The sequence below is a fragment of the Cygnus olor genome, chromosome 25 (assembly GCF_009769625.2).
Source record: "Cygnus olor isolate bCygOlo1 chromosome 25, bCygOlo1.pri.v2, whole genome shotgun sequence".
NCBI lineage: Eukaryota > Metazoa > Chordata > Aves > Anseriformes > Anatidae > Cygnus > Cygnus olor.
This window is the reverse complement of record NC_049193.1, coordinates 18,899-45,921: the sequence shown is the minus strand read 5'-3', so window position 1 is coordinate 45,921 and position 27,023 is coordinate 18,899. Positions and strand designations below refer to the sequence as shown.

At 49.6% G+C, this 27,023-nt stretch overlaps 2 protein-coding genes, 1 long non-coding RNA gene and 1 other non-coding gene across 10 annotated transcripts in view; 2 read left to right on the top strand and 2 right to left on the bottom strand.

Annotated features, from left to right (window-relative positions):
• ZNF652 (zinc finger protein 652) overlaps nt 1-5,104 on the bottom strand; it is a 30,492-nt gene extending 25,388 nt beyond the window's left edge. The window contains exon 1 of one of the 2 annotated variants that reach the window (XM_040537048.1): nt 5,086-5,104. The gene's annotated coding sequence lies outside the window, so the exon portion shown is untranslated. Of the gene's footprint in view, nt 1-4,573; nt 4,895-5,085 lie in introns of those variants that run through there. The other variant, XM_040537047.1, reaches the window with a different exon arrangement.
• Nucleotides 5,105-13,126: 8,022 nt separating this feature from the next.
• Nucleotides 13,127-18,664, bottom strand: PHB (prohibitin). Of its 2 annotated transcripts, none has more exons than XM_040537062.1 (7): nt 18,524-18,664; nt 17,834-17,959; nt 17,275-17,436; nt 16,616-16,758; nt 15,724-15,840; nt 14,492-14,587; nt 13,127-13,498 (listed from the first exon to the last, which is right to left on the bottom strand). In XM_040537062.1, the coding sequence occupies exons 2-7, from the start codon at nt 17,919-17,921 to the stop codon at nt 13,286-13,288; spliced, it is 819 nt and encodes a 272-aa protein (XP_040392996.1). In that variant the 5' UTR covers nt 17,922-17,959; nt 18,524-18,664; the 3' UTR covers nt 13,127-13,285. The 2 variants fall into 2 exon arrangements, with proteins under 2 accessions (XP_040392996.1, XP_040392997.1); XM_040537063.1 differs by lacking the exon at nt 18,524-18,664 and adding an exon at nt 18,341-18,505.
• Nucleotides 18,665-20,274: 1,610 nt separating this feature from the next.
• Nucleotides 20,275-22,246, top strand: LOC121059873. 5 transcript variants are annotated; one of them, XR_005814675.1, is made up of 5 exons: nt 20,275-20,407; nt 20,654-20,837; nt 20,941-21,055; nt 21,139-21,361; nt 21,874-22,246. It is a non-coding gene; the product is annotated as an uncharacterized LOC121059873 (long non-coding RNA). The 5 variants fall into 5 exon arrangements; XR_005814677.1 differs by having other exon boundaries at nt 20,344-20,360; XR_005814676.1 differs by lacking the exons at nt 20,654-20,837; nt 20,941-21,055 and having other exon boundaries at nt 20,275-20,457.
• A 1,482-nt stretch (nt 22,247-23,728) lies between these two features.
• Nucleotides 23,729-23,921, top strand: LOC121059925. Its single transcript, XR_005814686.1, has one exon. It is a non-coding gene; the product is annotated as a U2 spliceosomal RNA (small nuclear RNA).
• Nucleotides 23,922-27,023: the final 3,102 nt, after the last annotated feature.

Here is a 27,023-nt window from a genome sequence, read left to right as displayed (position 1 = left end):
CCCCATTATTGTATTAAACAGTATAGTTTGTTAGAAAGGACAGAACCAGAAAAGCTACAGAAGTGTGGCCAGGAAGGAGAGCTGCTTCTTTAAAATATATAACAGCAATCAGACTTTTAGTTAGAAATAACCTGCCTTCTATCACTAAAATTCACAGTTGTCACCATATGTCATTTGCCTTCAGACAGCACTATTAAGAAACATTCCATAATTTCCCTTTCATTACATAAGCATTAAAAAGGTTTAAATGAGTATGACTTGCAAACAACTACAGAGTTCAGAACAGATTTTCACCATTTTCCATGAGACTAGTCAGCCATAGGAAAAGCAAAGTTCTAGTCATCTTTCTGCACCTGCAAGATTAAGCTAGGCTCCAACTCAAATATTTGCAACTTTTTGTGTACCAAATTTCCATAAAAGAAAGTACATGAATCAATGGATGCTTGTCCATACATTTTCAACTATAAAACCTACGAAATGTGTGTGGGTGGAGTGGGGGGCAAGTACGGAGAAGAAAACCTTACCAAGCCACGTGTCTTCACAGTGGTACCACAAATATTCCTCCAAAACTCCAGCTGAAAAAACTTTGTTTGCTTGTATTTAGTACCGGAGCCAGAATGAAATTGGCTTAACAGATTTTGTCTCAAATTTCTCAATACGGATCCTAATTCCAGTAACCTATCTTTAAGCAGGCCCAGCCTCTATTAGACTAGCCTTCCACAACATTTCTAAAATCACTGTTCCACAGCATCAAGTTTCCAAACTTAAAAAATACATTAACAAGAACACTAGAGCATGTAAGTGTTGTTAGATGTTTAGCATAGCTAAATGTTTCTCTTGAGTGAAAAGTACTAGTCTGAAACCTCCTGAGGGGAGGGTGTCTGAAAGTGTCAAGGAAACTAATGCAAGCTGTTTGTGTTAATGAGTTCACGATGCTGGCACCAGAGCTACCACCAGTGTTTCATTACCCACGCAGTTGTTTTTTGGGAGGGAGGAGCAATTCAAAAAAAAATCACCAATTTAAAACCACTCAGAAAACTAAGCATCTGTAAAACTAATTTGAAATTAGGTACTAGAAGTTTAAGTTATAATGTATGTTTCAGCTGAATTAGGAAAGTCAGTCTTCACATAGATCTCACAACCAGTAAAAGCATGACTTTTACTTATAAGCAAATCCCACCCACTTTTCAAAATACTGAAAATGAAAATCCTTTAAAGACCTGAGATAGTATATAATTTTACTCATACAGGTGCCTAAACAGAGCTTGCAACTTCAAGGCCAAATAATGTTTTTATGAAACTGTTCTTAAAATAATTAAATTTTTAACTTGTAGACAAAACATATTTTTATGTTAATAGAGAATAGTAATTTAGGCTTTGGATACAAAATAAAGGAGTTATTGCAAAGGCTTTAAAATTTGTAAGCCTAGCATTTGCTAGGAAATGTTTGCTAGCGGAAATATTTGGAAGCTAGGCATTTCAATCCACAAAAAGAAGAGGCTAAAAACTACAGATCCTCATGGAAAACAATGAAACAATTCAGCATGCTTACTCAGCTTGAAAAAGCTCAAAATATTATAGGATGATGTCAACTGCAGACAGCACCAGGTACATTGATTGCATCAATATTTAAAGCGTATAACTTCATGATAATACAATGATCTCCACATAAGAACCCGCAATTTTTCTAACTACTGTGGGGGACGCCCCCACCCCCGAACTATAAGATTCCAAAAAGAAAATTAGCAAAGACTTAACAAAATGTAAACGAATGACTTCTAAAGAAAATGTGTGCTTTTAAAATGTACTTAATCTTCAGTTTAGAAGACGAGATCTGGATCTTGCAGGGAGGGGGCTGTTTTACAGCAGAATACATTAGAAGACGAGCTGTTCTGTGCTATAGGAATTTAACCAAGTAAGAGAATGGTTAAAAATATTTTAATATAATAATAATCCACAGAATCAGGTTGTTATGAGAACATATCAATTTTCTAATATGGTTGGCACTCTCTTTCAATTATATGTCTTTTTTGTGGAGTTAGAAAGAGGTTTATTCTTTCACAAGGCATATTATAGTGTGCCACAGAAATAGGTCATGTAGTGTCGTAATCACCTTAAATATACGTATACTCAGATAACACTATTGGTATCTGATATGGTATGGTATACCACTCTTCCATTAGGCACTGGTATGGCACATGATATAAAGAACAGAAGATGGGACCTTGTTTACTAAAAATATCAATTTAATGCAGTTGTACACACTCAAAGGATTCTTCCCAAGTAGTTCTTACAAGTATATCTTACGCTCTAAGTGGGATTGCACTACACAAAGTATTTCCAACCTATAAACTATTTCTTGTGCGTATAAAGACTTCCCATCTTTAGACGAAATTGTACTTCTCAGCATGAAAGTTTCAGAGTCTATTATTCTAGCAATGAGAGCAAAACCAGAACGTCCCTGTACCTTGCACTTGCAACGAGCTTCACAGATTTTTTAATTTAGTTCCTGTATATACCTAAACATTCATACAAAACTGCTGAAGAATTTAGTCTCCAGAGAACATCAGCAAAATGCTTTCTGTATCAGCATTAAACGTGAAATAATAATATAATCAATGAAGTCCTTTAAAACAAATTAACAAGTCTCTAATGACAAAAAGTCTCTTCTGAGCATGTAAATATTTTGAACTTTTAAAAAAAAGTATTACAAATGCTAAGCCACAAAACATTTACTGATCTTACCAAATACAACTGTTCTGTTATTGCAAATAAATACTGAAGTACCCATGAATATTAGGCTCACCAAATACTAGATAGAATTGATAAATACAATCTTAAGTCTCTGATATTCCACTACATACAATTGCTTGGTTAGAAAAATAAAAAAGCCTTTATGATTTCTCACTCCTCTTTCAAACGCTCTGAAAATGCTTTCAAAATCTCTGTCCCTTGACTACACATTTACATTGTTAGTTTATATCTCAACTTTATTATCGACATCTGATTGTTGTGCCTGGGGCAAGGACTTAACTCATAGAGCAAAACAATTATATTGCATATACTTGATTAATCTCTAAAAAGCACAAAAAATGCATTGTATATGCTGGGAGAAAGACAGAGAAAGGGGCATCAAATACGTACCAGTGATAACAGCAGACCCACATAAAGGAAGCAAATTATTTGCAACGATAAAGTATTAGTTCCTTTTTATATGAGATTCTGAAACTCCACAGTGTTTTTTTAACATTTTCTCTAGTCCTGTCTATAGTCCTACAATATGCGTTTTGTTAATACACACCAACTACCTCCACAGGAAGAGTGTCTAACTTGTACACGTGAACAAGCAAGCTGCAATCAGTATAGTGACAGATCAAGGTGCATCAGACCATGCTTCACAAATCATTGCTCACACATTACATCTCCTTTATTCAGTTTACATGCATAACCCACCCTCATTCTCTCGATTCACCACATACACTGCTGCCAACAAAGCACGTGCCAGTTGCCATTCCCAGAACAATACAGCTCAGGTCATCCCCTGAAAGATAAAAATGCACATTCCTCACATCTTTTATGCTAACAGTACTTCCCTCTCTTTGACTTAAATCACTTCTGCTGCACAAGGTGCCAAAACTCTGTGATGACAGAAGAAGGTACTTACACGATACTATTAAAACCAAACGAGAAACGTTTACTGAAAGCATTAACTTCTCATTCTAACAATGCCTGTACCAAAACATCCACAGAACTGCAAGTGGATGCAAGACAGTTAAAAATCAAAACCCTGGGACACACAGCCTACAACATACACCTTGAGAGCAATGAGAAGAGGAAGATACCTAAGCAAACAACTGAGGAAGAGGAAAAACATCTGTTATTTTCCTACACGTACCTAGATCCAGAAACAGCCACTGGAGAAGGCTATGTTTCAGCTCCTCACCTACCCAAGGACAACTGTAGTCCCAGAAGCTAGTGCATTTAGCAACAACGTTTCCTCCTAACAATCACGGACTGCATACCGCTGGGGGTGCACAATTAGGCAGGCAAGCAGCAAGAAGGATGTAAAGGGCTGCCAGTGGCTCCCGTACCTCCGTGCTACCACTCCACGACAGGAGGCTGGAAAGCAGTGCCACAAAGCAAGATGTGCGGAAAGGCGGTCCAACACATCCAGATGCAGCACGGTTATTTTTTCCGCTCACTTCGTGCAACTGACCCGTCTCTCCCCTCACCTCCCAGCAGGTGGACCAGCCCCCTCCTCGCGGGGTGCCCTGCCAGGGCAGACCCCCGGGCCTCCAGGAGCGTTTCCCCCGCTCGCCGGGGGCTGCCCCGGCAGCACTCCTGCACCCGCGGGGCGCCCCGGCCGCAGCGCGCTGCCCCCGCGGGCCGCGGGCCGGGCACGACGCGCCCCCCCGCCCCTCGCAGCCCCGCTCCCTTCCAGGCCGGGCGGCGGCCCTGCCCCGCTCCCTCCGCCACCCACCCCCGGCTGGGCCTAGCGCTGCTCGGCTGCTGCCGCCATGCCCGCGGAGAAGGGGGAAGGAGATTCCCAGCCGGGCGGGGGGCCCCCACTCACCCAGGCCGATCCCCTCAGGGCCGCCCCCGCCGCCTTCCATGCCGGGCGGCGCAGGGCGGGGGGCGCAGCAGGGGCGGCGGCGGGCGGGCGGAGGAGGCGAGGCGGGAGGGCGGAGGGCAGGGCGGCCGGGGCCCTCCCTCCCCGCCTGCCTCCGCTCGGCCCCCTCGGCCGCCGCAGCGGCGCTCGAGCAGCCTCCGCCTCGGGGTCGGGGTCGAGCTCGGGGGCAGGCCCAGGCTCCGCCACCGCCGGCGGACGCGGCTGCCGCCCGGGCTCCCGCTCCCCTCGGCCGCCGCCGCAGCGCTACGTGGCCGCCGCAGCCAGTCTCGCGACTCCGCCGCGCGCACGCGCGCGGGAGCGCGCCGAGGAGGTGGCTGCCGCGAGCGGGGCGGGGGGGGACGCGCGCGCGCGAGCGCGCTGGGCAGGGGGGAAACTCCCATAGGCCGAGGGGAACGCGAGCCAGGGGCGCATGCGCCGTCGGGCGGCCGTCGGTTCCCCTCCCGCTCGCGATTCACCTCGGGCCGCGGCGGAGCCGGAGGGGAGCGCGGCGCGCAGGTGAGGCCCGGGGGAGCGGGGGGCGCGCATGCGCGGGTTGCGGCGCCCCGCGGGGCTCAGGTGAGGTGGCGGGGGGGAGGAGCACGGCGCTGGCTCCTCTTAGCCGCACTCTCCCGGCAGGGCCGACCGTTACTCTGCTGAGGCAATTACAGAGGCTGCCCTAATTGCAGTCAGCTGAGCCGGGCAAGCCGTGGCGAGCGCTTCGCCGCGCTGTGGCTAACCCTGGCCCGCGCCTCCCTCCGCGGCTCTGGCGAAGGCCCCGGTCGCAGTATTGCCGCCGGCGGCCTGGGGAGTAATGGCCGGAACGAGAGCCGGGCCAGTGCCAGGCCTCGGGGCCCTGCTCCGCCGGGATAAATGTGGGTAAGGCCTCACAGAGCGGCCGCCGTGCAGGGACGGTGGCGGTCTCGGGCTGGGAGGCGCCTTGGAAGGGCTACTTGCCACGTAGGGTGTCACAGAGCTTCCCCTCAAGAGCTAGATAAGACCTTAAAAAGGGCCTTACTAGCGAGGCCCAATTTGACTCGCAGTAGATGGAAGAGCCTATCGTTTCTGTTATGCCAAACCCCAAGTAGTCACTTGTTCCAACCTTTCTCTCCCATTACAATACTAATAAATACTTAACTCTAGCTTGTGGTTTCTTGATTGCACCCACCTACAGGGCCTAAGTGTGATATATGAGAGATGTGACAAGTTAGAAGTGTTTATCTGTTGATAGAACTCACTGTTTGTGTCAGGTATGGGGTTCATAAAAGGATGTGGAGTGGGTCAGGGCTTCTTTCCAGGCCGGCACAGCATTTTGCAGCAGTACAACCTCTGCCAGGAAGCTGCAAAGCCTGCTCCATAGTCTTGAAAACCACTTATGAGCACTGTGTAGGAGGGAAGAGCACTGCTGCGGTTTAGGTTTAGCAGCAGCAAAAGAATTAGCAAAAGCAGCAGAAGCAGGAGAAGGGTGAAAGGCACCAGTGTTTTTGGTAGTTAGCTGCATCCCAGGGACTTCAGGAATCTCATGTCATGTACTTGGACTCCCTCCTGCCCACTTTCAGACTCATGTCCCTGCCATAGCACCCACTTTTTTTTATCTTTTAGTCTACAACCCTTTCTTTACCTGTGGTTTGTTGTCTTATCTGCTGTTTGCTGCAAATGCTCCCCTAACAGCATAGAGCACTTGATTTGAGGTTCTGTAAAAAAATAATCCATCTGTCCTCTGAAATGCTTCCTGCTAGTGCATTTGATCTTCTCTTGATTACTGAACTTAAAATCCAGATTTGAGCTCCCTGTGCAGAGCAGGGGTTGGGACTCTCAAAGTGCATGATCAGATAGGGGCAGTATATGCTGGAGAAGCCCCGTGGTGGATCAGAACCATGTTGCGAGCTTTCTTCTTTGCCCTAGCAACCCTTACTGTGGGGGCATGGGAAAGGAGCAGAGCACAAGCACTTTGCTAAGACCAGCCCCATGGGAGCTATTATTAGCAGGCCCAGTCTGTTCTCTCCTCTGCTTGGACTGTGTATAGCAGGAGGGGGGGGAAGGGATGGTCAAGGGAGACCCTGGGCTTTGGGAGCATTAGCATTGCTCCAGTTCAGCCCAACACCCTTGTGCAATGCAGCTTCTTGAGGAAGAATAAAGAGAATGTCATGGGATGATGCGATGCTGCTGTTGGTTAACTGGGTGTACGCGAGGGATGCCATGTAACTGAATTTCAAGCCTTAAGAGGACAAGAAGAAAAATGCTGGACACCTTTTTTTTTTTGGCAGGTGAATGAACAAGACAGCGGTGACCCTCTTCAAAATTCTGAATTTCATCAGAGGGACATCAGAAAGCAGTGGACATTCTTGCTCAAAGGAGCACGGGTGCAGAGTGAAGCCACCAACTATTTTAATACCTGCACAAAGGCACAGCCACTGCTGGTGTCTGTTCATGGGACAAGAGTAGGCCAGTGCCTTGATGAGTTCTCCCTCTGGTGTGTGGGGAAGAGCATTTAGTCTCCCAGGTTGTTTTGCTGTTCCCTCTTCTCTGATGCCGTGTCTGTAGTTTTCTACCCTGGCTTCTTTACCCTGAGCATACAGCATGAGGTCCCCTTACATTGAAATGGCTACTGGAGGATTACAGAGGCCTTTCTTGTAAAAGATGCTCCATATCCTCAGTTTCAGGTGATGCCAACAAGGGTGATGTTACTCCACCCATGAGCTGTGCCTAAATTAAAAGGAATTACTAAGTCCCTCTTTCTCAACCAGAACTCTGCAGAGGGAGAGGGGGGAAAAATATGGGACCTCCCCTATGAAGAAAGACAGAAAGCTGGGGATGTTCAGCCTGGAGAAGAGAAGGATACAGGGAGACCTCATTGTGCTTAAATGGGAGCTTATAAAAAAAAGATGAGTGACTTTTTACACAGGAAGATAGTGAGAGGACAAGGGAAAATGTTTTCAAACTAAAAGAGGGGATATTTAGATTAGAGGTTAGGAGGAAATTCTTTATTCAGAGGGTGAGGTGGGGCACTGGAAGAAGTTGCCCAGAGAATGCCAAGATGCCCCATCCCTGAAGGTATTCAAGGCCAGACTGGGCAACCTGATCTGGTGGGTGGCATCCGTGCCCATGGCAGGGCTTTTGGAACTAGACGGTCCTTAATGTCCCTTTTAACCTGAGCCATTCTACAAAGTGCAGATATTGAGTCTGAAGGACTTCTGACGTGATGACACCAAAGCATTTGTCCTTATCATCCTGCTGTGTCACTTAAGCATTGGTGTTGGGGAATGGGCTGCTGCAGAGGAGACTGACTCTTCCTAGTCCCACTGTGTGGTTTGTCTCCTGAATGCCCAGGGCAGCCCACATTTGCACATTTTGCCTTTAGTCAAACAACTGGCAGGAGACAGCCCCATCACATCTCCTAGGGAGAGAGCCAGCTGAGTGGTTCGCTGCTATACTCAGCCACTACCTTCAGTTCTTTACATTCCTCTCTTTGATCTAGTTTTTGATGTGAAAAGACATGTCAGCCAGGTAGAGGGAAACAAAATACAGGAACGGTCCCACATCTCCGGTTGCACATGATCTGCTCCCTAGCACACACCTGCCTCATAGCCACAGATCCTTATCACAGCCCTCTGTTTTCCTTGCTGTCATCTCTGCTTTCCCTTCACACTGTTGTTTAACTTCTAGAGGCAAATTTGTGCATCTTGTTCACTGTTCAGTAAGGTGCTGTGCTCCCTTGCCCCTTCTGGCATTCTTCTTCTCACTGAAGTATAACCAGTATGGGAAATGCTCTCATACACCTTCCTCATTGCATGCAGTGCCAGGAACAGGTGATACAGATCTTCATTTCCTGCCTTAAACTGTGGCAGTGTTTCAGCAAGGAGCTTTTTGCAGCTCACTCCAGAAGTAGCAGCAATACAACAGTAGGTGAAATTATCCCCTGCTAGATACCAGATCATTTCTTGCTAAGTGGCTTAGGACCTTTCAGGGTAAAAAATACAGTAACAATATGAGAACTTGCAGGACCAGTTACTTCACACACCAGAACACAGCATTACCCACCTCTGTTTTTTTGTTGTTTTCCTATAGGAATGGGTGTTCTAGACTTGCTGAGAAAGCAAACCTAATGAGTACAAGTATTGCTGAGATGCAGCTCTCTCTGCATTGGGGATAACCGCTAACACGCCAGCTGCAGAATAGCATGGGGAGGGGAAAATCAGAGTTGAGTTCCTACATATATCAGCAGTTAATTTTCTTGTGGCATGGTTCAGCTTCTTGGGTTTGCAAAGCTGGGCATTCCTGGGCAATCTCTGAGCTGGCTGCTCTGGCTGTTTTTTTGTGTCTTACCAGGTAGTAATCCCAGGCTGGAGTCCTCTTGTAAGGGAGATGTCTGTCTAGTCCAGGGCCTGCAATCCCATGTGAACTGTGCTGCTGCGGAATGAGGCACAATTTATGAGAGTTCTCTATTTCACCCAGGCAGCGATGGCTGTATGCTTCATCAGGGCTCTTGCTACAATGATTTCTTGGGAAACTCTCAGCAGCCAATGAAACAGCCCTTCTAGCATTCTTTCTTCTACAGCCAACAGGGAGATGGGTTGCCTTCCTGCCTCTTCCCAAAGTGAGAGGTGACTCTTGGTAGCTTGTTGGTGCTGGTGCCGGGGCTGGCACTAAGAAGGACTTGGTGGAACAGCACTAGCTCTTCTCCACAAGCTTGCTGTTTTGCTGAGGTTTCCACATCCTAACAGTTCTGTTTTGGGAGCAGCCTGAACTGGGCATGACTCAGCATCAAGGACCTCGCGAGTATGCAGTTGCAAGTGGGACTCTTTCTCCTTTCCCAAAGGAGGAATGTCCTTGGAGAAGGGTGCTGCAACAAACAGGCCCAGCCCCATCTGGGAAAACAAGCCAAGGGTGAGAAGAGAAACTTAGGCAGGGGCAGGGACACTGACAGCTTGCTGATCTAGACTGCAACCCAACCAAGTTCTCTTGGACCGACACTTTATCTTTTAGGTATCCTGCTATGTCCTGCAGGATTCAGGATCCTTTCAAGCAATGGGAAAAGAAAGGGCTTTTCCTGCTAGCTCATGTCAGAGGAAGCCCTACGCTCTCTGAAGGAACCACCACTCCTGAGTGCTGTCCTTTGAGACTGTATAAGAGCAAAGTAGAAGTTCAAAGAGGAAATTTGTCCCCACTCTCCATTCACCTTTACTAGTTAAGCGTTAGGTCACAATTAAAGGTTATCTGCCTTCAAATAATATTGCGAAGTTAACACACACCAGCATCTCTTCATGCCCTAGATTAGACCTCAAGGGCAGCAGGATGTAGGTAGTGTTTATACAATAAACAAACACCTGAGAAGCAGAATTCCAGACTGAGGTGCTTACCAGTGGTAGTGGTGACTTTCACTCTACATTTTTGAGAAGACACACACAGCTTTCCCCGGCAAGTATTTTAATGCTGCAGGAATCTCGGTGTCTTCAGGGACATAGCAAGGACAGGTGTTTTCAGCGTGATTTTACAGGGCCGTGTGCAATAAGAGTTTAAACTCAGCCTGGCTAAAGCAGCTGCAATAAATGGCTGCTGTAGCTGAACCACTAACTGTGATGATGCTTTCTTCAAGTGGGACAGGTCCCCTTGGTGTCTCCCCAGCTTCTCTAGTTCCTTTCCGGAGAAGAGCTCAGCAAGAAATGGATGGCTGCTCTACCGCAGGTCCTTTGCCTATAAATTTATTTTTTTATTACTTTCTATGGGTGGGGAAGGTGAATTTACCATAGTTATGGTGAGCACATGGTTAAAAGAAGTATCCACTGTATTTCTTCTGAGGCGTCAGATACGTCACCTTCTCTGGAGTTTGTTCTGCATCCCTTTAGCTAGAGTACGCTGTCCCCCATCACTGATATTTCTCACTAGGTGTGACTCTCACCTCATGCTTCACCAAGCAGAAAAACAAAGCACAGGGAGTTGTCATCTCTAAGTAAACCTGACCCACCTCTGAGATTTACTTATACTAGTGTATGTCAGGATGGACTTGCTGGACTGAAATCAGCTTAATTCTGCTGATGGAAAACAGGCGTATGAGGAACATCTCTGCCCTCAGTGCCCTAGTGCCAGCTGAGGAATAATTAAACTAAATTTGGCCCTAAGAATTGCTCCCCATCTCCCATCTGAGAGTCCATCTGAGCTCTAGCCTGGAAGAGGCAATTATTCACTTCCTACCTCCTACCATGAGTGTTTCTCCCCCGTCCTCTGCATTTTAGGTCAGAGGCATTTTCTGCTTGATCCATGTGGATATAAACAGCACAAAGGGAGCTATGAGGAAACTCCTCCCTATTCCTCATTCTAACTGCTTCAGACATGCTGCCAGCTTGCTGCAGGGTACAAATCATTACAAGCTTGGGTAGCTCCCCTACCTGGAGAGGCGTCAGCAGCTCTGGTGCATCAGTAACTATCAGGAAGTAGATGCCCATTCCTATGTAACAGCCATTCTGCAAATTACAACTGCTCCCAAGTATCTGTCCATATGGTCGCTTTTGGTTGTCTCCTCGCAAGTCAGATAGGCTGGTTATCTATTAAATAGGAAGAGAGAGGGTGAACAGAGGAAATCAGGCAGTTTCCTCTTTATCACGAACAAAAGTTTGTTTGGCTGGTCTGAACATTGCTAGCAGACTGGCCCAGCTGCAAAAGCTGAGCTCTTCCACTAGCATGAAAGGAAAGAGAAGTAAAACCAAATCTCCTGGGGGGAAAATAGAGAAGAAAAAAACACACAGACCACCTCTTTGGAAGTTTGCAGCCAAGGCAGAGTGGGGTGGACAGGGAGATTTCACTATGGATTGTAGGGCATTGATGTGCAAAGGTGGCAACCAACTGCTGCTCTTCACTCTCAAGTGGGAGATGCATTCTAGCAACTTTTTGCCAGCACAGAGGGTTGCACTCCCCCTCATACAGGGCCCTGCAGCAGCCCCAGCAGGTCTCTCATTGCATATAAACAGAAGACCTTGCCTCAAACTGGGTTCCCATAGCTTAGTTTTTGGGCTGTATTCAGAGAAATACAAGCAACAAACCTGTGTTGCCATTATTGTAATTGCTCTGGTGCTAACTAAATACAGGCTTCAGATTAAAAAACTGCCAAGTTTTTACCAACACCGGGTCTTCCGGTATGAAATCATCATACTAATGGTCTGGATCCAAAGACTCAATGCAGTTTTCTAATATCAAGCTAAATGAGCTTGTGCCACTGAAGTTACTATAGATGTTTCTGTTACTTCTGTCCACCCTGAATTAGTATTGAGCTAGGGAAGGCCTTTGGGGGTTACAAAAAGGGCACAGAAGGAACACTGAAAGGGCTACAAAGAGACACGCTGTAAAGCCAAGCCACCCTGGGACCAGCATTAGAAAAGGAGACAGACATTTGCACATTTCAGTGTGTTACTGTAGGTTAAAGGGGTTAAAGCCTGGAGAAGGGATCAGAAATGCTCAATACAGAGTCAAATGGACATCAGACGTTTACCAGCACAGCCTGGTACAGGGAGTAAATGTTTGTGCCTGCCTGTGGGTGCAGCACTGCCTGTCTCGTATGGCAGCTCATCAAAAGCTCGTATGGCAGCTTGTGCTCCCCCCTCCACCCCCCCCCGTGCCCAAACACTGTGTATTATTGTGTGTGCCCTTGTCCACATCCACTCCGTGCATCCTCAGCTCAGGGCAGGGTGACCTGCTCACCTGTCCATACGGGGAGGCAGAGGCACACACACCTCTTTGTCCCCACCACTCTCCCGGTGCAAAGAGCAGAATTGCTGCTGCCATCTGGTGGGAGAGCAGCCTGGCTGCCGGCCTCATCCACTCCAGTTTGTATTCATTTTGCCTTCTGAAAGAGGTGACCTCGTCTCAAGTGTTCTTTTGAGCTAATGCAGCCTGTTATAGAATCACAGAATCATAGAATGGTTTGGGTTGAAAGGGACCTTAAATAGCATCTAATTCCAACCCCCCTGACATGGCCAGGGAAACCTCCCACCAGACCAGGTTGCTCAAAGTCCCATCCAGCCTGGCCTCAAACAATTCCAGGAATGGTACATCCACAGCTTCTCTGGGCAACCTTTTCCACTGTCTCACCACCCCCATAGTAAAGAATTTCTTCTTAATATCTAATCTAAATCTACCCTTTTTTGGTTTGAAACTATTATTCCTTGTCCTGTCACCACAATCGCTGACAAAGAGTCCTTCCACAGCTTTCCTGTAGCCCCCTTTAGGTACTGGAAGGCTGCTATACAGTCTCCCTGAAGAGCAAGCCCTGAGCATCCCTATTCCGTAGTCTAAGACCTGTAATTATGTGACAACCCCTGTTCAGCCAGCCTAAAGGTTCTGAACATCACTGTGACACCTGATACAAGCACTCATGTTCTGGGAGGCTCCTGGGCTGCTTGTTTGTGCCAGGAGCAAACAGATTAAAACTGCTCCTGTTGCACAGACTGCATGAAAAGGTGCAATTCTCAAACCTAGCTTAACAGTCAGTGGAGCCACTACTCTGACCATACATGGGAGGAATGCCAGTTTGTTCTGAAGAGCATTCAGTTTTATTTAAGAATTCAAAATCAATTGTATTTTAATTTTCTCTGCTTTTAGGCAACCAGGAAATTACAAAGATTCTTTTGCAAAGGGCTGATCTGGTAGATAAAGGTGATCAGGCTACCTACAGCTGCAAAGCCAGGTTCACTGTGGCAGCTGGAGGAGCACAGACTGTCCGGAAGGCAGGTAGGTGATGTTGCGGGACCGTGAGAGCTGGTAAGCGATGTCTTCAGCTGCCTCCAGCTTCCGTAGTTCAATCAAGCCATCACCTGCAGTGGCCAGTGAATTGGCAATCAGCTCAGCTGCTTTTGAGTCTCCCTCAGCAGAGATGACAGCTGCTTTCTTCTGCTGCTCAGCCTGAGAGGGAACAAGTGAGAAGGAAAATGAAACAGAAAACAAGAGCAAAAGGGAAGGAAAATGCTACTGTCCTGTTTAAAGTAGCAATTCCTACTTCACCACCCTACTGCTCTTTCCCCAAGCAGGAGACTTGAGAGAGATAAAATAGAAGGTGGTTTTATTCTAAAGTTGTATTTTGACTTTTTTTGTCTACTGTGGAAAAAAGGTTTAAAAAATCTTTTTGAGATTGTCTTATCTTAACCTCATGAAACATCAACCCACCTAAGGGTACTCCTAGTAGAAAGTTATCTAAAAAAGATTTGAGATCTTCGCCAGTGGAGCTAAATAAACTCTTGTGCTGTTTAATTATCCTGTCTGATTACATGCATCTTACTACATCCACTGGATGAATTCTGGGTGTAGTTTCAGGTTCTTGCAATCTTAACAGGTGTTCAGCAGGTTCTCAGCTCTATCAGGGTAGTTTTACATGAAATTATTTCTGTGGGTGTTCAGGCTCCTCACTGACATCCTGGGTTGATGTGAGATTACACAGTCTCACATGCAATTAATAACACTCCTACGACACAGGCCTCACGCCCATGATACCAAACACCATGGAAAACTTCAGCCACCTCTCAAAATTCACAAACAGCAGGATCACTCAGGTTGCAAATCTCAACCTTTAACCCCATTTATAAGTAACATTTTCCCTTGAGTGTATTCTCTCTTCTCATCCTTGCAGGCACTTCTGTCCTGAAGTCTTACAAGACTTTGACATGAAAAAAAAAAAAAGGGAAAAAAAAAAAAAACAAAAGACCAAGAACAGAACCTTAGGCTTTACCTATCCAACAATGATGTGCCAGAGCTGAGAGCTGTATAAGCATTATGACCCTCAGTGACATCTGTCATTCACCTGTCCAGTACCCGGAACAGGAGATGTTCACTACGAGCTGGATTGGCAAAGAGATACCCGGGACTGTTTCCAAGTGAAAGTTCCTCTGAAGGATAATGTACCTTTTCCACAATAAATCTGGCTCGCTCGGCTTCTTGCTGGGCCACTTGCTTCATTTCAACCGCCTCAGTGAACTCCTTGCCAAAGGTCAGATGTGTCTGGAGGACAGAAATCACAGTCCACAACAATGACAATTTACTGCAGCACTGTTATGAACAGCACACCTCTGAGGTAGAGGGCAGCCTGCCTGTATCTGTGAAGATGGAAAACCAGTATCCCTAAAAGAACTGCAAAGTAACAGGAACTATACCAAGCAGGCCTACCCAACTTGTTTGGAAGTGTCAAGAGAAACCATAAGCGCAACTCCAATCCACCTGATGGGTTAACACGAGTACCTTAAGGGACATACCATACTCTCCTGACATCACTTGCTTGCACACCTAGAGGAGGGAGTCTGTTTGCTCCCCTCCCTTGCCAGGGGAGCGTGCAGTCTGCCAAGCAGCCGTGAACTTTTCACACTCAATTATTCACTGGTGTACTCTGCCTGAGCTGCTGTAGACACATACAGATACACTGCGATGTTACAGGGGAAAGGGGAGTTTCTTTAAGTGGTGTATTCAGAAAAAAAGTTTTAAAAAAAAATATTACAAAGCCACCTTCCTGTGAACACTTCCTATGTGTTCAAAGCTAAATGAGAGTTACTTACTTACTCTAGGCAGATTTTGTGAAGGAAATCCCAGAAGAGAGATATGCACATACAAGTCAGGCTGCACAAGGTTTCATTTCAAAGCTTATAAGGAGGTAGAGGGAAGGAGGGGAGAGCTCCCTCCCTTGAATAGCCTTAGAAGACATCACAACTAAGAGGAAGTAGTATACATAGCAGAAAAAAAGGATGCTATCGAAAGTGTACATTTTCACTACCTCCTCGTGCCTAAGACTTTCTCCCTGTGTCTCAGGGTGCCTGTGGAACAGCAGCCTTTCTTTATAGCAAACTGCAGACTGATCTATCACCCACAAAATCATTTTCTTCTCATTTTTAACTATAAAAGCCCTACAGTAGTGAAGTCTGTTGATAAGCCAGTGCATTGGAGCCTGCAAGAGCTTGTTCAAGGTCACAGAAGGCCAGTGACAAAACTAGAGGTACTGACTTGAACTGTAACCACTACATCACATGCAACTGCAGACAGACAAACATAGTCTAAACTTCCAGGCCCCTTCTTTGGTCATCCATCGATTCTCTTCCCTACTGCTCTTATTTGGGCAAAGAGAAAAACTGAAAAGGAAGAACCCTTACCAAGGATACATCATCCAGAATGAGGCCAAAAGTTGCTGCTCTCTCTGTGAGGTCTTCACTCACTTGCCTGGAGACCAGCTCTCTCTGAGTGATCAATTCTCCAGCATCAAAGCGAGCCTGAAGTCAGGGTGAACAACAGTGAGAAAAAGGCTCCCATAAATGACTCTCCATGCCCTGCTCATCTTTGCACCCATGAGCCCCAGAGTTAATCCAATTCATCTCCCAAAGCTTGCAAACACTGAGCTACCCATGCATTGGAACAGGCTGCCCAGAGAAGTGGTGGAGTCACCATCCCTGGAGGTACACAAGAGAGGTGTGGACGTAGTATTTAGGGACATGGTTTAGTGATGGACTTGGTAGTGTTAGGTGATGGTTGGACTTGATGATCTTATTCATCTTTTCTAACCTAAATGATTCTATTTGAATTAAGAGAAAGATTGGGAATTGCTGTCCAGTTGAGCACCTCACATAAAAGCATACAAACTGTACTACAGATGGTTAGTGCTTATTCAGTAGTCCCCTGGGGATGCTTCCAAAGCCAGAAAACTTCAGAAAGCTGAAATGTAAGAATAAATGAGAAGCGAGAATCCAAGTCTTCTGACTCCCACTCTGAAAGGCAGCGCTAACAGCAAGTCATGAAGAAGCCTCCTTCCATCCAGACATCATTCCACTTGAATAAAGGCCAGGCAGTTAGAATGACAGAGGAACACAAAATTGTAGCACAGCTACAATTAGCTCTTCTGGATTGCCCATTAGAGCTGGAGGTGGAAAGAGATTTCTTAGTTTGGAGCACTACATCTTATATCTTCTACACTCTATCAGGTCCCTTGGATACTAAAAAGAAGAAAGAAAGGTGACAGGTGGAGCTCAGCAGTTCTCACACCATTCTTACCACAACAGACTTCAGGATTTCAGTTGTGATTGAGGGCAGAACACGCTCATCATAGTCCTCTCCAATACTTGTGAAAATCCGGGGCAACTGGGCAGTCACTGGTCTAAACAGAATACGCAATGTGATGTTCACATTCTGCAGATCTGGAGAAATACAGTCAGAAGTTTAGCTGCAAACCACAGCAATAGGAAATATTCTGAAGTTGTCCTCTCTAGAGTAACTAAATGAGAAAGGATAAACACTCGGACTTCTTTTTGCCAGCAAAAATGAGTAACTTTTAATATTCCTTCCATCTAGGGATCCAAATCTTCCTTACAGATAGGATTTAAGCTTCAGCTTGCAATGCAGGATATTACTGGCCCTACTGTACACATAGAGATTTTATGTTTAAGGGAAGATTTACAAAACTGAAGGAAAGATCCCTTAATCCATTCTGTAACTGAAAGACAGATCAAACCGTTACTGATGCTGTGCCAAACTGGACTCAGCATACATGGAAACCCCGTGTCCAGAAGAGAAAAGCCTCACACAAATATTCCTTTTCTGCAGGTTAGAGATCATAGAAGTCATGACTGTGATAAAGCTTTTTCTCATGCCTCTGTCCATCTAGCTACTAACTAAGCAGTGAAATCTTACAGCTGTCTGGTTCAAATACTCACCTTTGCTGCCAGTGATGACAGGTATGTTACGAGGGCGAGAACGGCAATCAAAAATGATTGGTTTCTGTACCCAGGGGATGAGGAAGTGGGTACCTTCTCCTACCACTGTGTCCTGGACCCCACGGAATCGGTCAAAGATAACGGCTCTGTGGCCTGCATCAACTGTGGAAGAAATAGTGGTTTAACTATTATCATCAGTTTAAAGTACACACCATCAGAACCTTCTCTGTAGAAACAATCTACTGAGATGAGTTAAGATCTTTTGCTATAGGAAACTGGTGAGATTAATTATACTGTCAGGAACAAAGGAAATAAAAAGTCTCAGCCATAACTGGTGACCCCTCAGGCTGCTCACAAAAGCAGCATCTAATTGACAGCTTTCTTGAGAAAGGACTCTGCAATCCTCTTGCCTATGGAACGTATAAGGTATAAAACAGCTCAGCAAGGCTTCATGACTGTTTTCCCCAGATGCCATTAGCAATAAAAGAGCAACCAAAATGCTGACAAAAAGAATATAAAGTGATATCCTTTATGTAGTAAAGGATATACTGCCACTCACCATTGTAAAGAGCAGAATTAACTACTCCACCTGCAACAGCCAACCCCAGGCCAAATTTCCCAAGGCTTTCGAACACTTTTGCAGCCATTTCACATGTGAGGTTCTAGCCCCTTTAAGAAGCCCCTCCTGCAAAAACACACAACTTTGCATGCACTTGCCTACAGATTTGAGAATTAATCCTCCTCCAAAAATCCCAACCTGCAATGTTCGCATTCACCCCAGAAACTCTTTTTCTCCCCCTCAACGGCCACTTCAACCACACCGGCATCCTCCACTCTGACACCTCGCGCTACTTCTCCCTGGGGCTCTAAGCCCAAGGCCTCGCCGATACCCGCGCTCCAGGGTCTCTCCCCTGCTGCAGCACCACTGCGCAGGCCCAGGCCGCCTGCCCCTAGGCCACAGCTCTCCCCATCCCCCCGCGCTGCCCCGACCCCCGGTCTCCTCTACACTGCCCACACCCTGACCCCCCCCATCCTCCTTCCTTCCACCCGCTCCAAGGCCGCTCACCCCTAGGCCGGGCGCCTCGCGAGCCCACGTCCTGCTGTCTCCCGCAGCCCAGCCCAGCCCAGCCCAGCCCAGCCCGCTCCCACACAGCAGCCCGGGCCCCGGAGCCAACCAGGCCGTCCCCGATTCTCTCTCTCTCACCCCCCTCTCCCCCACTCCTTCTCCTCCTCCCGCAGCGACCCTGACCTCCACATGAATCCACGACCGCCAGCCACACTGCGTCTGCGCACTATGCCAAGACGCCCGCTCCTTATTGGCCCACGCTTTTTCGTGGCATTCTGGGAAGTGTAGTTCTTCTCCGCCTTCCCGGGCAGTATACAATTCCAGGCGAGCCCGGCGGCGTCCCTCTTGTTGAGCAAGGCCACTTGCCATTGGCTGTGTCTCTCCCGCTGCGCGCAGGTTGTCCTGGGAACTGTAGTCCTGGTAGATTGAAGACAGATGGGGGCTGTCCTGGTACGGTGTCCAGCACGGGGGAATGCTGAGACTTGCGAGGGTTCTGAGTTGCTACCTAAATGCCCAGACGGGATGGAGCAGCGTGTGCCCACTCCTTTCCAATCACAGGAGAAAACGGGGCTGGAACTGGCCTTTCCCAGTACTTCCTGGGCAGAGGAGCAGTGGGTTCTGGGGCTGTAGGGGGCCATGGCTGCCCCTGGCAGTGCAGAGGGCTGTCAGACAGCCTAGTGAATGCCCAGAGCTGAAGGGCACCATAAATGGTTTTCTGAGAAGTGGCAGTGATGACAAAAGCAGGGACCCCAGAAGCCCAGTCACATCCCCTGCCTGACTGCAACATTCCCAGCTAGGTTCTGCATCCAACTGCTGTGCACTTAGTCACCCCTTTCGTGTGAGAAACGAGACAGCCCCAGAGTCACCCTGGCTCCTGCTGTGAGCACAGGTGCTGGCATAGGACAAAGGCCCCTTATTCCATTACCATGAGCATACCCTTTGGCCCAGCAACCCCAAAAGCAGGAAGACCAGTGCTGCTGAAGGGAAGCAGCTGTCTCCCATTGCCTCCATGACTCCTGACTAAAAGGGAAACGAGAGGAGAAACAAACAAACAAAAACAACATGACACTGCCCAGGGAGACCCCAGAGCATGCCCTTCCTGCACAGAGGCATCCACGTCCACTGTGCACCCACTGTGGCACCTTCCCTGATGGATTTTCCCTCCGATGTGACACCTGTGAGCACAGGGGACTTCATTACCCCTCAGACCATGCCCACTCCTGACCGTGTAGCAGGGAGAAAATGACGATAAACCCTCTAAGGCCCAGCAGATCCCAGGAGCAATTAGGGAACATTGTGTCCTCTCCGTGAGCTCAGAGCAGGATCCCTTTCCTATCTGCTCTGTTCAGGGTGGGGAAACCAAGGTGCAGAGTTACTCTGCAACCCAGAAACAGAAGCTCTGGTGCCAAAACCTTCCTGGCTGCATCCACTGTCCTTTGAGTGGGGTGATAGACGGGGGCTCTAAAAGTGAGAGCGGGTCCCACAGGACGTCCACAATTCAGCTCTTGCCTGCGTGTGCCTGCAACTCAGCATGCGCAGCCTGTGGCAGATCCTGCCCGGGAAAGTCACAGCAAATGCTCGAATGTCAGGACGCCCCCGTGCTTTGTCCCCTCTCGGGTCCTCCGCGCCACGCCAGGGTCACACAGGTCCGTGAAGCAGCGGAACGCGCGACGGGTGCGCTCTGGGAGCCGTGTCCCGAGTTCGGCAGCGCTCCGTCCCAGCTCCCGAGCCGCGAAGCGAACCCGCCGCGCTCTCTGCCGCGCCCCTGGTGACCGAGCCGCGGCACTGCAGCAAACGGAGCTGCGCGCGCGAGGAAGCCCCGCGGCTGGGAGCCCCACCACCCGGTGGCCAAAACGTGGTACTGCGGGAGTTAGCTCAGCGCATGCGCAGTACCGTCACCTTTCGGGCATGCGCAGTAGCGCCCCGCCGCGAGGATGCGCAGTAGGGCCTGGCGAGCCTGGGGGGTGTTGCCGCGGCGCTCGCTGCCGCCACCTGCGGGGCCGCGGGGCGCCCGTGCGCGGTGCGACGCGGCTGCCCCGAGGGCGCGTTTCGCCGACAGCGGCGGTGGTGCGACAGGGGCGGGTCACTGAGCCACAGCGACTCAGCCGAGGCTGGTGGTGCCTCAGGACATCGCGCGGGTGGGGCAGCGGTGGGGCTGCACCGCTCCGGGCTCGGTGCAGTGGGGTCGGTGCTCCGGGGGCCTTTTGGGACCCACATTGGAAGAGTCTGAGCAGAAAGGGGGGGGAGCGGCGTGGGGGGCGTTATTTGCGTTTTGGTGTCCGCGTGGGGCCAGAGAGGGATGCTCTGTTGCAGGGGGCCGTGTTGGACTTGGGGGCTGTGTCTGTGAGGCTGGCTTTCCCACAGCCCGGCCAGCTCACGCGCGCTGGGAGGCACAGAGTCCTGCTGGCTGCACGTGGTTTTGTGTGCAGCTCCTGGCAGTGAGGCAGGCAAGACCCTTTGGTGGTTACAGGCTCGAGGGTGCCACCCGTGAATATTGGTAAGGAGGGCTTGAGGGGGGGGCATGCTTGGTGTCCTGCTGGAAGTGGGTGTGGGGGACTGCAGTGGCCAGGAGCATGGCCATTCCCATGGATGCTACCCAGGGTGTCCACGGGCAGGAAGCGGCAGGAGCCCCAGTGCAGAACGGAGGGGCGGCAGCCCGAGGCCCAGGTCTGCCCACGCAGGGAATTTCCAAGCAACTGCTCAGAAAAGCTCCTGGTCAGTTGGAGGAGGGCCAGCAGCCCAGGGCAGGCTCTGTGAAGAAGAGCAGCTATCAGTGACTTGTTCCCTTTCTTTGCCAGGGCTGGCACTGAAGTCCCTTTATCCCCTGTGGCCACTGTGGTCATCTGTGTCTGGCTGAGGCTGGCAGAGCTTTGGCCCATGTAAAGTGTGCAAGACCCCTTGGATTGGGTATGTGACAGCTGAGCCACCAGACCCATAAAGAGGAGGAAGCTGGGGGAAAGAGTGAACAAGAAGTGCCTGAACTGCAAAATCCTCCTGGTGGCACCAAGAGTGGGAACTGCAGTGAGTACTGCCCAGCCCATTTCGCCACCCGCCCCCACCCCCCCCCCACCCCTCCACCTGTCCCTGCTTCCCTTTCTTTCTTGTGCTCTTCACTGCCCTGGCTCTCTGTCTCCATCCTTCTGTCAGGCTCTCTGAACCCCCTCTCTTACCCTGGGGGTATCCCTGCCACCCTTTATCAGATAGGGGTGCATACTTGATGAGGATAATAGTGCAACATTTAATGCAGCATTTTGCTATGTTGAGTGTTTTCATTGCCTCTAGTCTCCACAAAGTCTAGAAAAAAAAATCAGCTAACTTATGTTAAGGGACAGGAAGGAGTAGGGTTGAGGTGATTCCCAACCTTTCACTTAGTATATGCACCATAGCCATTAAACAGCTGGGATTAAGTGCCTGTGAGGTACTTACAGGCCAATGCATGAGATTTGCATTGCCTCCTTGGCCAGTGGCAGATATGAATCTTGATGACTGTGTTTCACTAACTTCTGTAAAACATCAGTGACTGTTATTTACAGGTGGAAGAAGCCTTCTTGGCCCAAATAAATCCAGAACGGCAGCACTTCCTGAAAACTGGAGACTGGGTGTACATACAATGCTGCTGGAGGAACTCCCACCGCGATGGCGAGGTCCATTCCTAGTGCCATTAACAATGCAAATGGCAGTGAGAGTGGAAGGAACAGACACCTGGATCTGTGAGCGACATGTTGTGAAGAAGAAGTAGCTATGTTCCAGGAGCAGATAACAGCGTGCAGCCAGCAGCTTCCCCAAGAAAGAACACTGAGGGCAAAAAAAAAAGACTTGTTGTTTTTTAGCATTTAATGATTGGCAAGTTGACAGTGAGATGGTTTTATGTTAATGTAATCATAGAGGTAAAGAGCTGGATTTGGAGCTCCTTTTCTGAGCAGTGCCTACTGGTTTCGGTTGTGACCCCATGCCCACACAGCCCTGTGTTGTTCTCTGGTGTCTCTGCATGGGATGGGGGCCTGGAGCTGTCTCCCCTCCAGCCCAAGCACAGTCCCTACCCACAGCCCCTCTTTGTAATAGCGTCTCCAATCCCTTGGTCACATTTCATATTGCTGCGCCGGGCCAAGCCCTATGGCTCCATATCATTCTTCGCTTAGTTTTATTTCTTCCACCTCTGCACTGCAGCCCATGGCTACAGCAGGTGACCATTCCTAATTTGACCATTCCTAAGGTTATGGTCTGGCCATGATGTCGGGGCAGTGGGAGCCTCTCTGGCTCTTGTGCTTCAACCTGGCGCGCAGCTCAGCACCATGTGCAGCCGTTGGTGCCCAGTGCCCCCCTCTCCCCTGCCCCGGGAAAGGGGAAAGAATTGGGGGTGGGTAAAACTTGCGGATTGAGATAAAACCGTTTTAACAGGATAGAAAATGAAGGGAAAATAATAACAACAACAATAATCATGTGTATGTATACACAAAACTATTGATGCACGCTGCAATTGCTCACCATGTGTGTCCGAATACCCAGCCAGTTCCTGAGCAGTGGCCACCCGTCGCCATCCTTCCCAGTCGGTGCTCCGCGTGATGTCGTCCGTTACGGACACCCCCTTAGGGTCACTGTCCCGGTTGTGTCTCCTCCCAGCTCCTGGTGCAGAAAAAGCGTCTCCCCTCCGGCCCGAGGGCGCTCAGCGCTCGCAGCCCCTCCTCGTGCGACGGCTCCGTCCCCCGGTCGCCGCGCCGGGCCGGGCCCCGGGCCTCGTTCCGGAGGCGGCGGCCTCGGGCGCTGAACGGAGGGTCGGAGGACCCCCGCCGGCGGCAGCGATCTGCGGAGCCCGGCCGGCCGCCCAAGCCCTCCCACCGAGGCCTCCCGGAGCGGCCGGGAAGGCCGTAGCCGGGGTCGGTGCCGCCGGGGCGGTCGCGCTGGGCCCCGGGCCAATGAGGCGGCAGCTAGCGGCGCGGCTACGAAGCGATGGGCGGGGCATGCAAATCGCGTCGGGGACGGAGGCAGGCAGGCGGGGGCGGAGGGGGGGGGGGGGAAGAGGCGGGGCGAATGCAAATACAGGGACGAGCAGCACCAATCAGCGTGGCGCAGGGGTGGGGCGCAGGGGCGTCGTGGGCGGTGCACGCAGCTGGTGGGCGGTGGGGAGGGAGAGGCGGTGCCGGGGGCGGGGCATGCAAATTAAGCGCGGAGCTCCGCTAATGTGGCGCGCGGAGGCCCGAACGGGCCGCTGGGAGGCTCCGGCTGAGCGGCGCCGGGGCGCGGCGGGGTCATGGCTCCGAAGGAAGCGGCCAAAAGGCGGAGAGGCGTTTGGTTCAGCGTCGAGAGCACGGGGCAGGCGGTTGGCAGAGTGGCCATGACGTAGGGGTGGTGTGTGCGGGAGCGGGAGGGGCGTGTGGGGGATGACGATAGTTTGCTTTTCGGCCTTTTGGCTGAGATCGAGTGTAGTATAGGTGTTTGTCAGGTTTATGTTTGATACGTTGACGGTGAGAGGACTTTTGTGTTAAACGGGATTTTGGGCTCGGGAGTTGGGTGCAGAGCCTGATTCCGTCGGTTCCGCGCATCGTCCCGGTATTGCAGCACCTATTGGAACGGTGCGTCTTTTCTGGAAAGCCCCTGCGGTGGTGCCGAAAGCAGGGCTAAGGAGCGGTCTTGAGCGAGCTTTAGGCGAGTGCTCTCGGTTCCCGGGCACGTGTAGCAACAGCCCGCTGGCAGCTGCCGCCGTACCGTCCTGGGGTGCGAGGAAAGGCCTCGGGGCTCCTGGCTCCGCGGAGGGACGGGCGCGGCCCGGCGTGTTACGGATACCCCTTTAGGGGCAGCCTGAGTTGAAGTAAGAAATGGATACTAAAGGGTTAACAGTAGAACAATAGCAGGTACTGAGACAGGATAGCCCTGGAGGATAAGGGACTTCTATAGATACTGTAAACTAACCACAGGGACAGGACTGAGTTCTATAGATATTGTAAACTTACCACTGCCTGTTTGCAGTCTGTTTATTCCTTTTGCCAGTGTGGGCCCTGAGTTGGTCGGGGGATGTTGTTAGTCTGTTTTGCCTGTCAGGCAGGCTTTGCAAGCACCTTGTGACAGCAGACTACACCTCCGGCCATGTTCCTGAGGCATGCCAGACATCAACAGGTCCTGTCCCTTAAACCCTACAGTTAGCGTTATATTTCGGGTTAGGGTTAGGGTTGCGTTAGGGGTTAGGGTTGGGTTAGGGGGCGTTAGGGGGTAGGGGGTGTTAGGGGGTAGGGGGCGTTAGGGGGTAGGGGTCAGGGTTAATTTTAGGGTCAGGGTTACTTTTAGGGTTAGGGTTATGTTAGATCCCTTAGGGATAGGGTTAGGGTTACAGTTACGGTTATGGTTACGGTTAGGATTACTGTTAGGGTTAGGTTTCTCCTTAGGTTAGGGTTTAGGGTTAGGGTTTAGGGTCTGGGGTCGGGTCTGGGGTCGGGTCTGGGGTCTGGTCTGGGATTGGGTTACGGTTAGGGTCTGGGATTGGGTTATGGTCATGTTTAGGGTTAAGGTTAGGGTTACGGTCAGGGTTACGGTTACGGTTTGGGTTATGGTTACATTTAGGATTATGGTTTGGGTTAGGGTTAGGTGTAGGGGTAGGGGTAGGTTTAGGCTTAGATTTCGTTTTAGGTTTAGGGTTATGGTTAGGGTTATGTTTACGGTTATGGTTTGGGATTCGGTTTGAGTTAGGGTGTAGGTTAGGGTTAGGGTTTGGGTTAGGGTTTGGGTTAGGGTTAGGGTTTAGGGTTTAGGGTTAGGATTTTCAGGCCTAGGTTTATGCCTAGTGTTAGGCCTAGGCCTAGGGTTAGACCTACGGTTAGGCCTAGGCCTAGGGTTAGGCCTAGGCCTAGGGTTAGGGTTAGGGTTAGGGTTTGGGTTAGGGTTAGGGTTTAGGGTTTAAGGTTAGGATTTTTAGGCCTAGGTTTATGCCTAGTGTTAGGCCTAGGCCTAGGGTTAGACCTACCGTTAGGCCTAGACGTAGATTTAGGCCTAGGCCTAGGGTTAGGCCTAGGGTTAGGGTTAGAGTTAGGGTTTAGTGTTTAGGGTTAGGATTTTTATTCCCAGGTTTATGCCTAGTGTTAGGTATTTAGGTAGTATTAGTTAGTATATAGTTAGGTAGTATTTAGGGTTAGGGGGAAAAACCTCCATAAACACAAAACGACAGGAGAAATAGAAGAAAGCAAATAATGGCGTCCTACGGCAAGAGTGAGGCTCAATTTTCCTGAGTGTGCTGGGAAATGTAGTTCTCAGGCACCGGGCTTCCGGGAGGCCATATTGGTTTCCCAGAGCAATTCCGGGAGACGTAGTTTTCCGGCACTGGGCTTCCGGGAGGCCATATTGGTTTCCCAGAGCATGCCGGGAGAGGTAGTTTTCCGGCACTGGGCTTCCGGGAGGCCATATTGGATTCACAGAGCATTCTGGGAGACGTAGTTACTGGACATTGAAACTCCCGGAGGCCATATTGGGTTAGGGTTAGGGTTTAGGGTTTAGGGTTTAGGGTTAGGATTTTTAGGCCTAGGTTTATGCCTAGTGTTAGGCCTAGGACTAGGGTTACACCTACGGTTAGGACTAGACGTAGGTTTAGGCCTAGGCCGAGGGTTAGCCCTACGGTTAGGGTTAGGGTTAGAGTTAGAGTTAGGGTTAGGGTTTAGGGTTTAGGGTTTGGATTTTTAGGCCTAGGTTTATGCCTAGGGTTAGGCCTAGGCCTAGGGTTAGACCTACGGTTAGGTCTAGACGTAGGTTTAGGCCTATGCCTAGGCCTAGGGTTAGGGTTAGGGTTAGGGTTTAGGGTTTAGGGTTAGGATTTTTAGGCCTACGTTTATGCATAGTGTTAGGCCTAGGCCTAGGGTTAGACCTACGGTTAGGACTAGATGTAGGTTTAGGCCTAGGCCGAGGGTTAGCCCTAGGCATAGGGTTAGGGTTAGGGGTAGGGGTAGGGGTAGGGTTTAGGGTTTAGGGTTTAGGGTTAGGATTTTTAGGCCTAGGTTTATGCCTAGTGTTAGGCCTAGGCCTAGGGTCAGACCTACGGTTAGGCCTAGACGTAGGTTTAGGCCTAGGCCTAGGGTTAGGCCTAGGGTTAGGGTTAGAGTTAAGGTTTAGTGTTTAGGGTTAGGATTTTTATTCCCAGGTTTATGCCTAGTGTTAGGTATTTAGGTAGTATTAGTTAGTATATAGTTAGGTAGTATTTAGGGTTAGGGGGAAAAACCTCCATAAACACAAAACGACAGGAGAAATAGAAGAAAGCAAATAATGGCGTCCTACGGCAAGCAGTGAGGCTCAATTTTCCGGAGTGTGCTCCGAAATGTAGTTCTCAGCCACTGCACTTCCGGAAGGCCATATTGGTTTCCCAGAGCATGCCGGGAGATGTAGTTTTCCGGCACTGGGCTTCCGGGAGGCCATATTAGTTTCCCAGAGCATGCCGAGAGACGTAGTTTTCCGGCACTAGGCTTCCGGGAGGCAATATTGGTTTCAGAGAGCATTCCGGGAGAGGTAGTTTTCCGGCACTGGGCTTCCTGGAGGCCATATTGGTTGCCCAGAGCATTCTGGGAGATGTAGTTACTGGGCATTGAAATTCCCGGAGGCCATATTGGATAAGGGTTAGGGTTAGGGTCGGGGTTGGGGTTAGGGTTAGGGTTTAGGGTTTAGGGTTTGGATTTCTAGGCCTAGGTTTATGCCTAGTGTTAGGCCTAGGCCT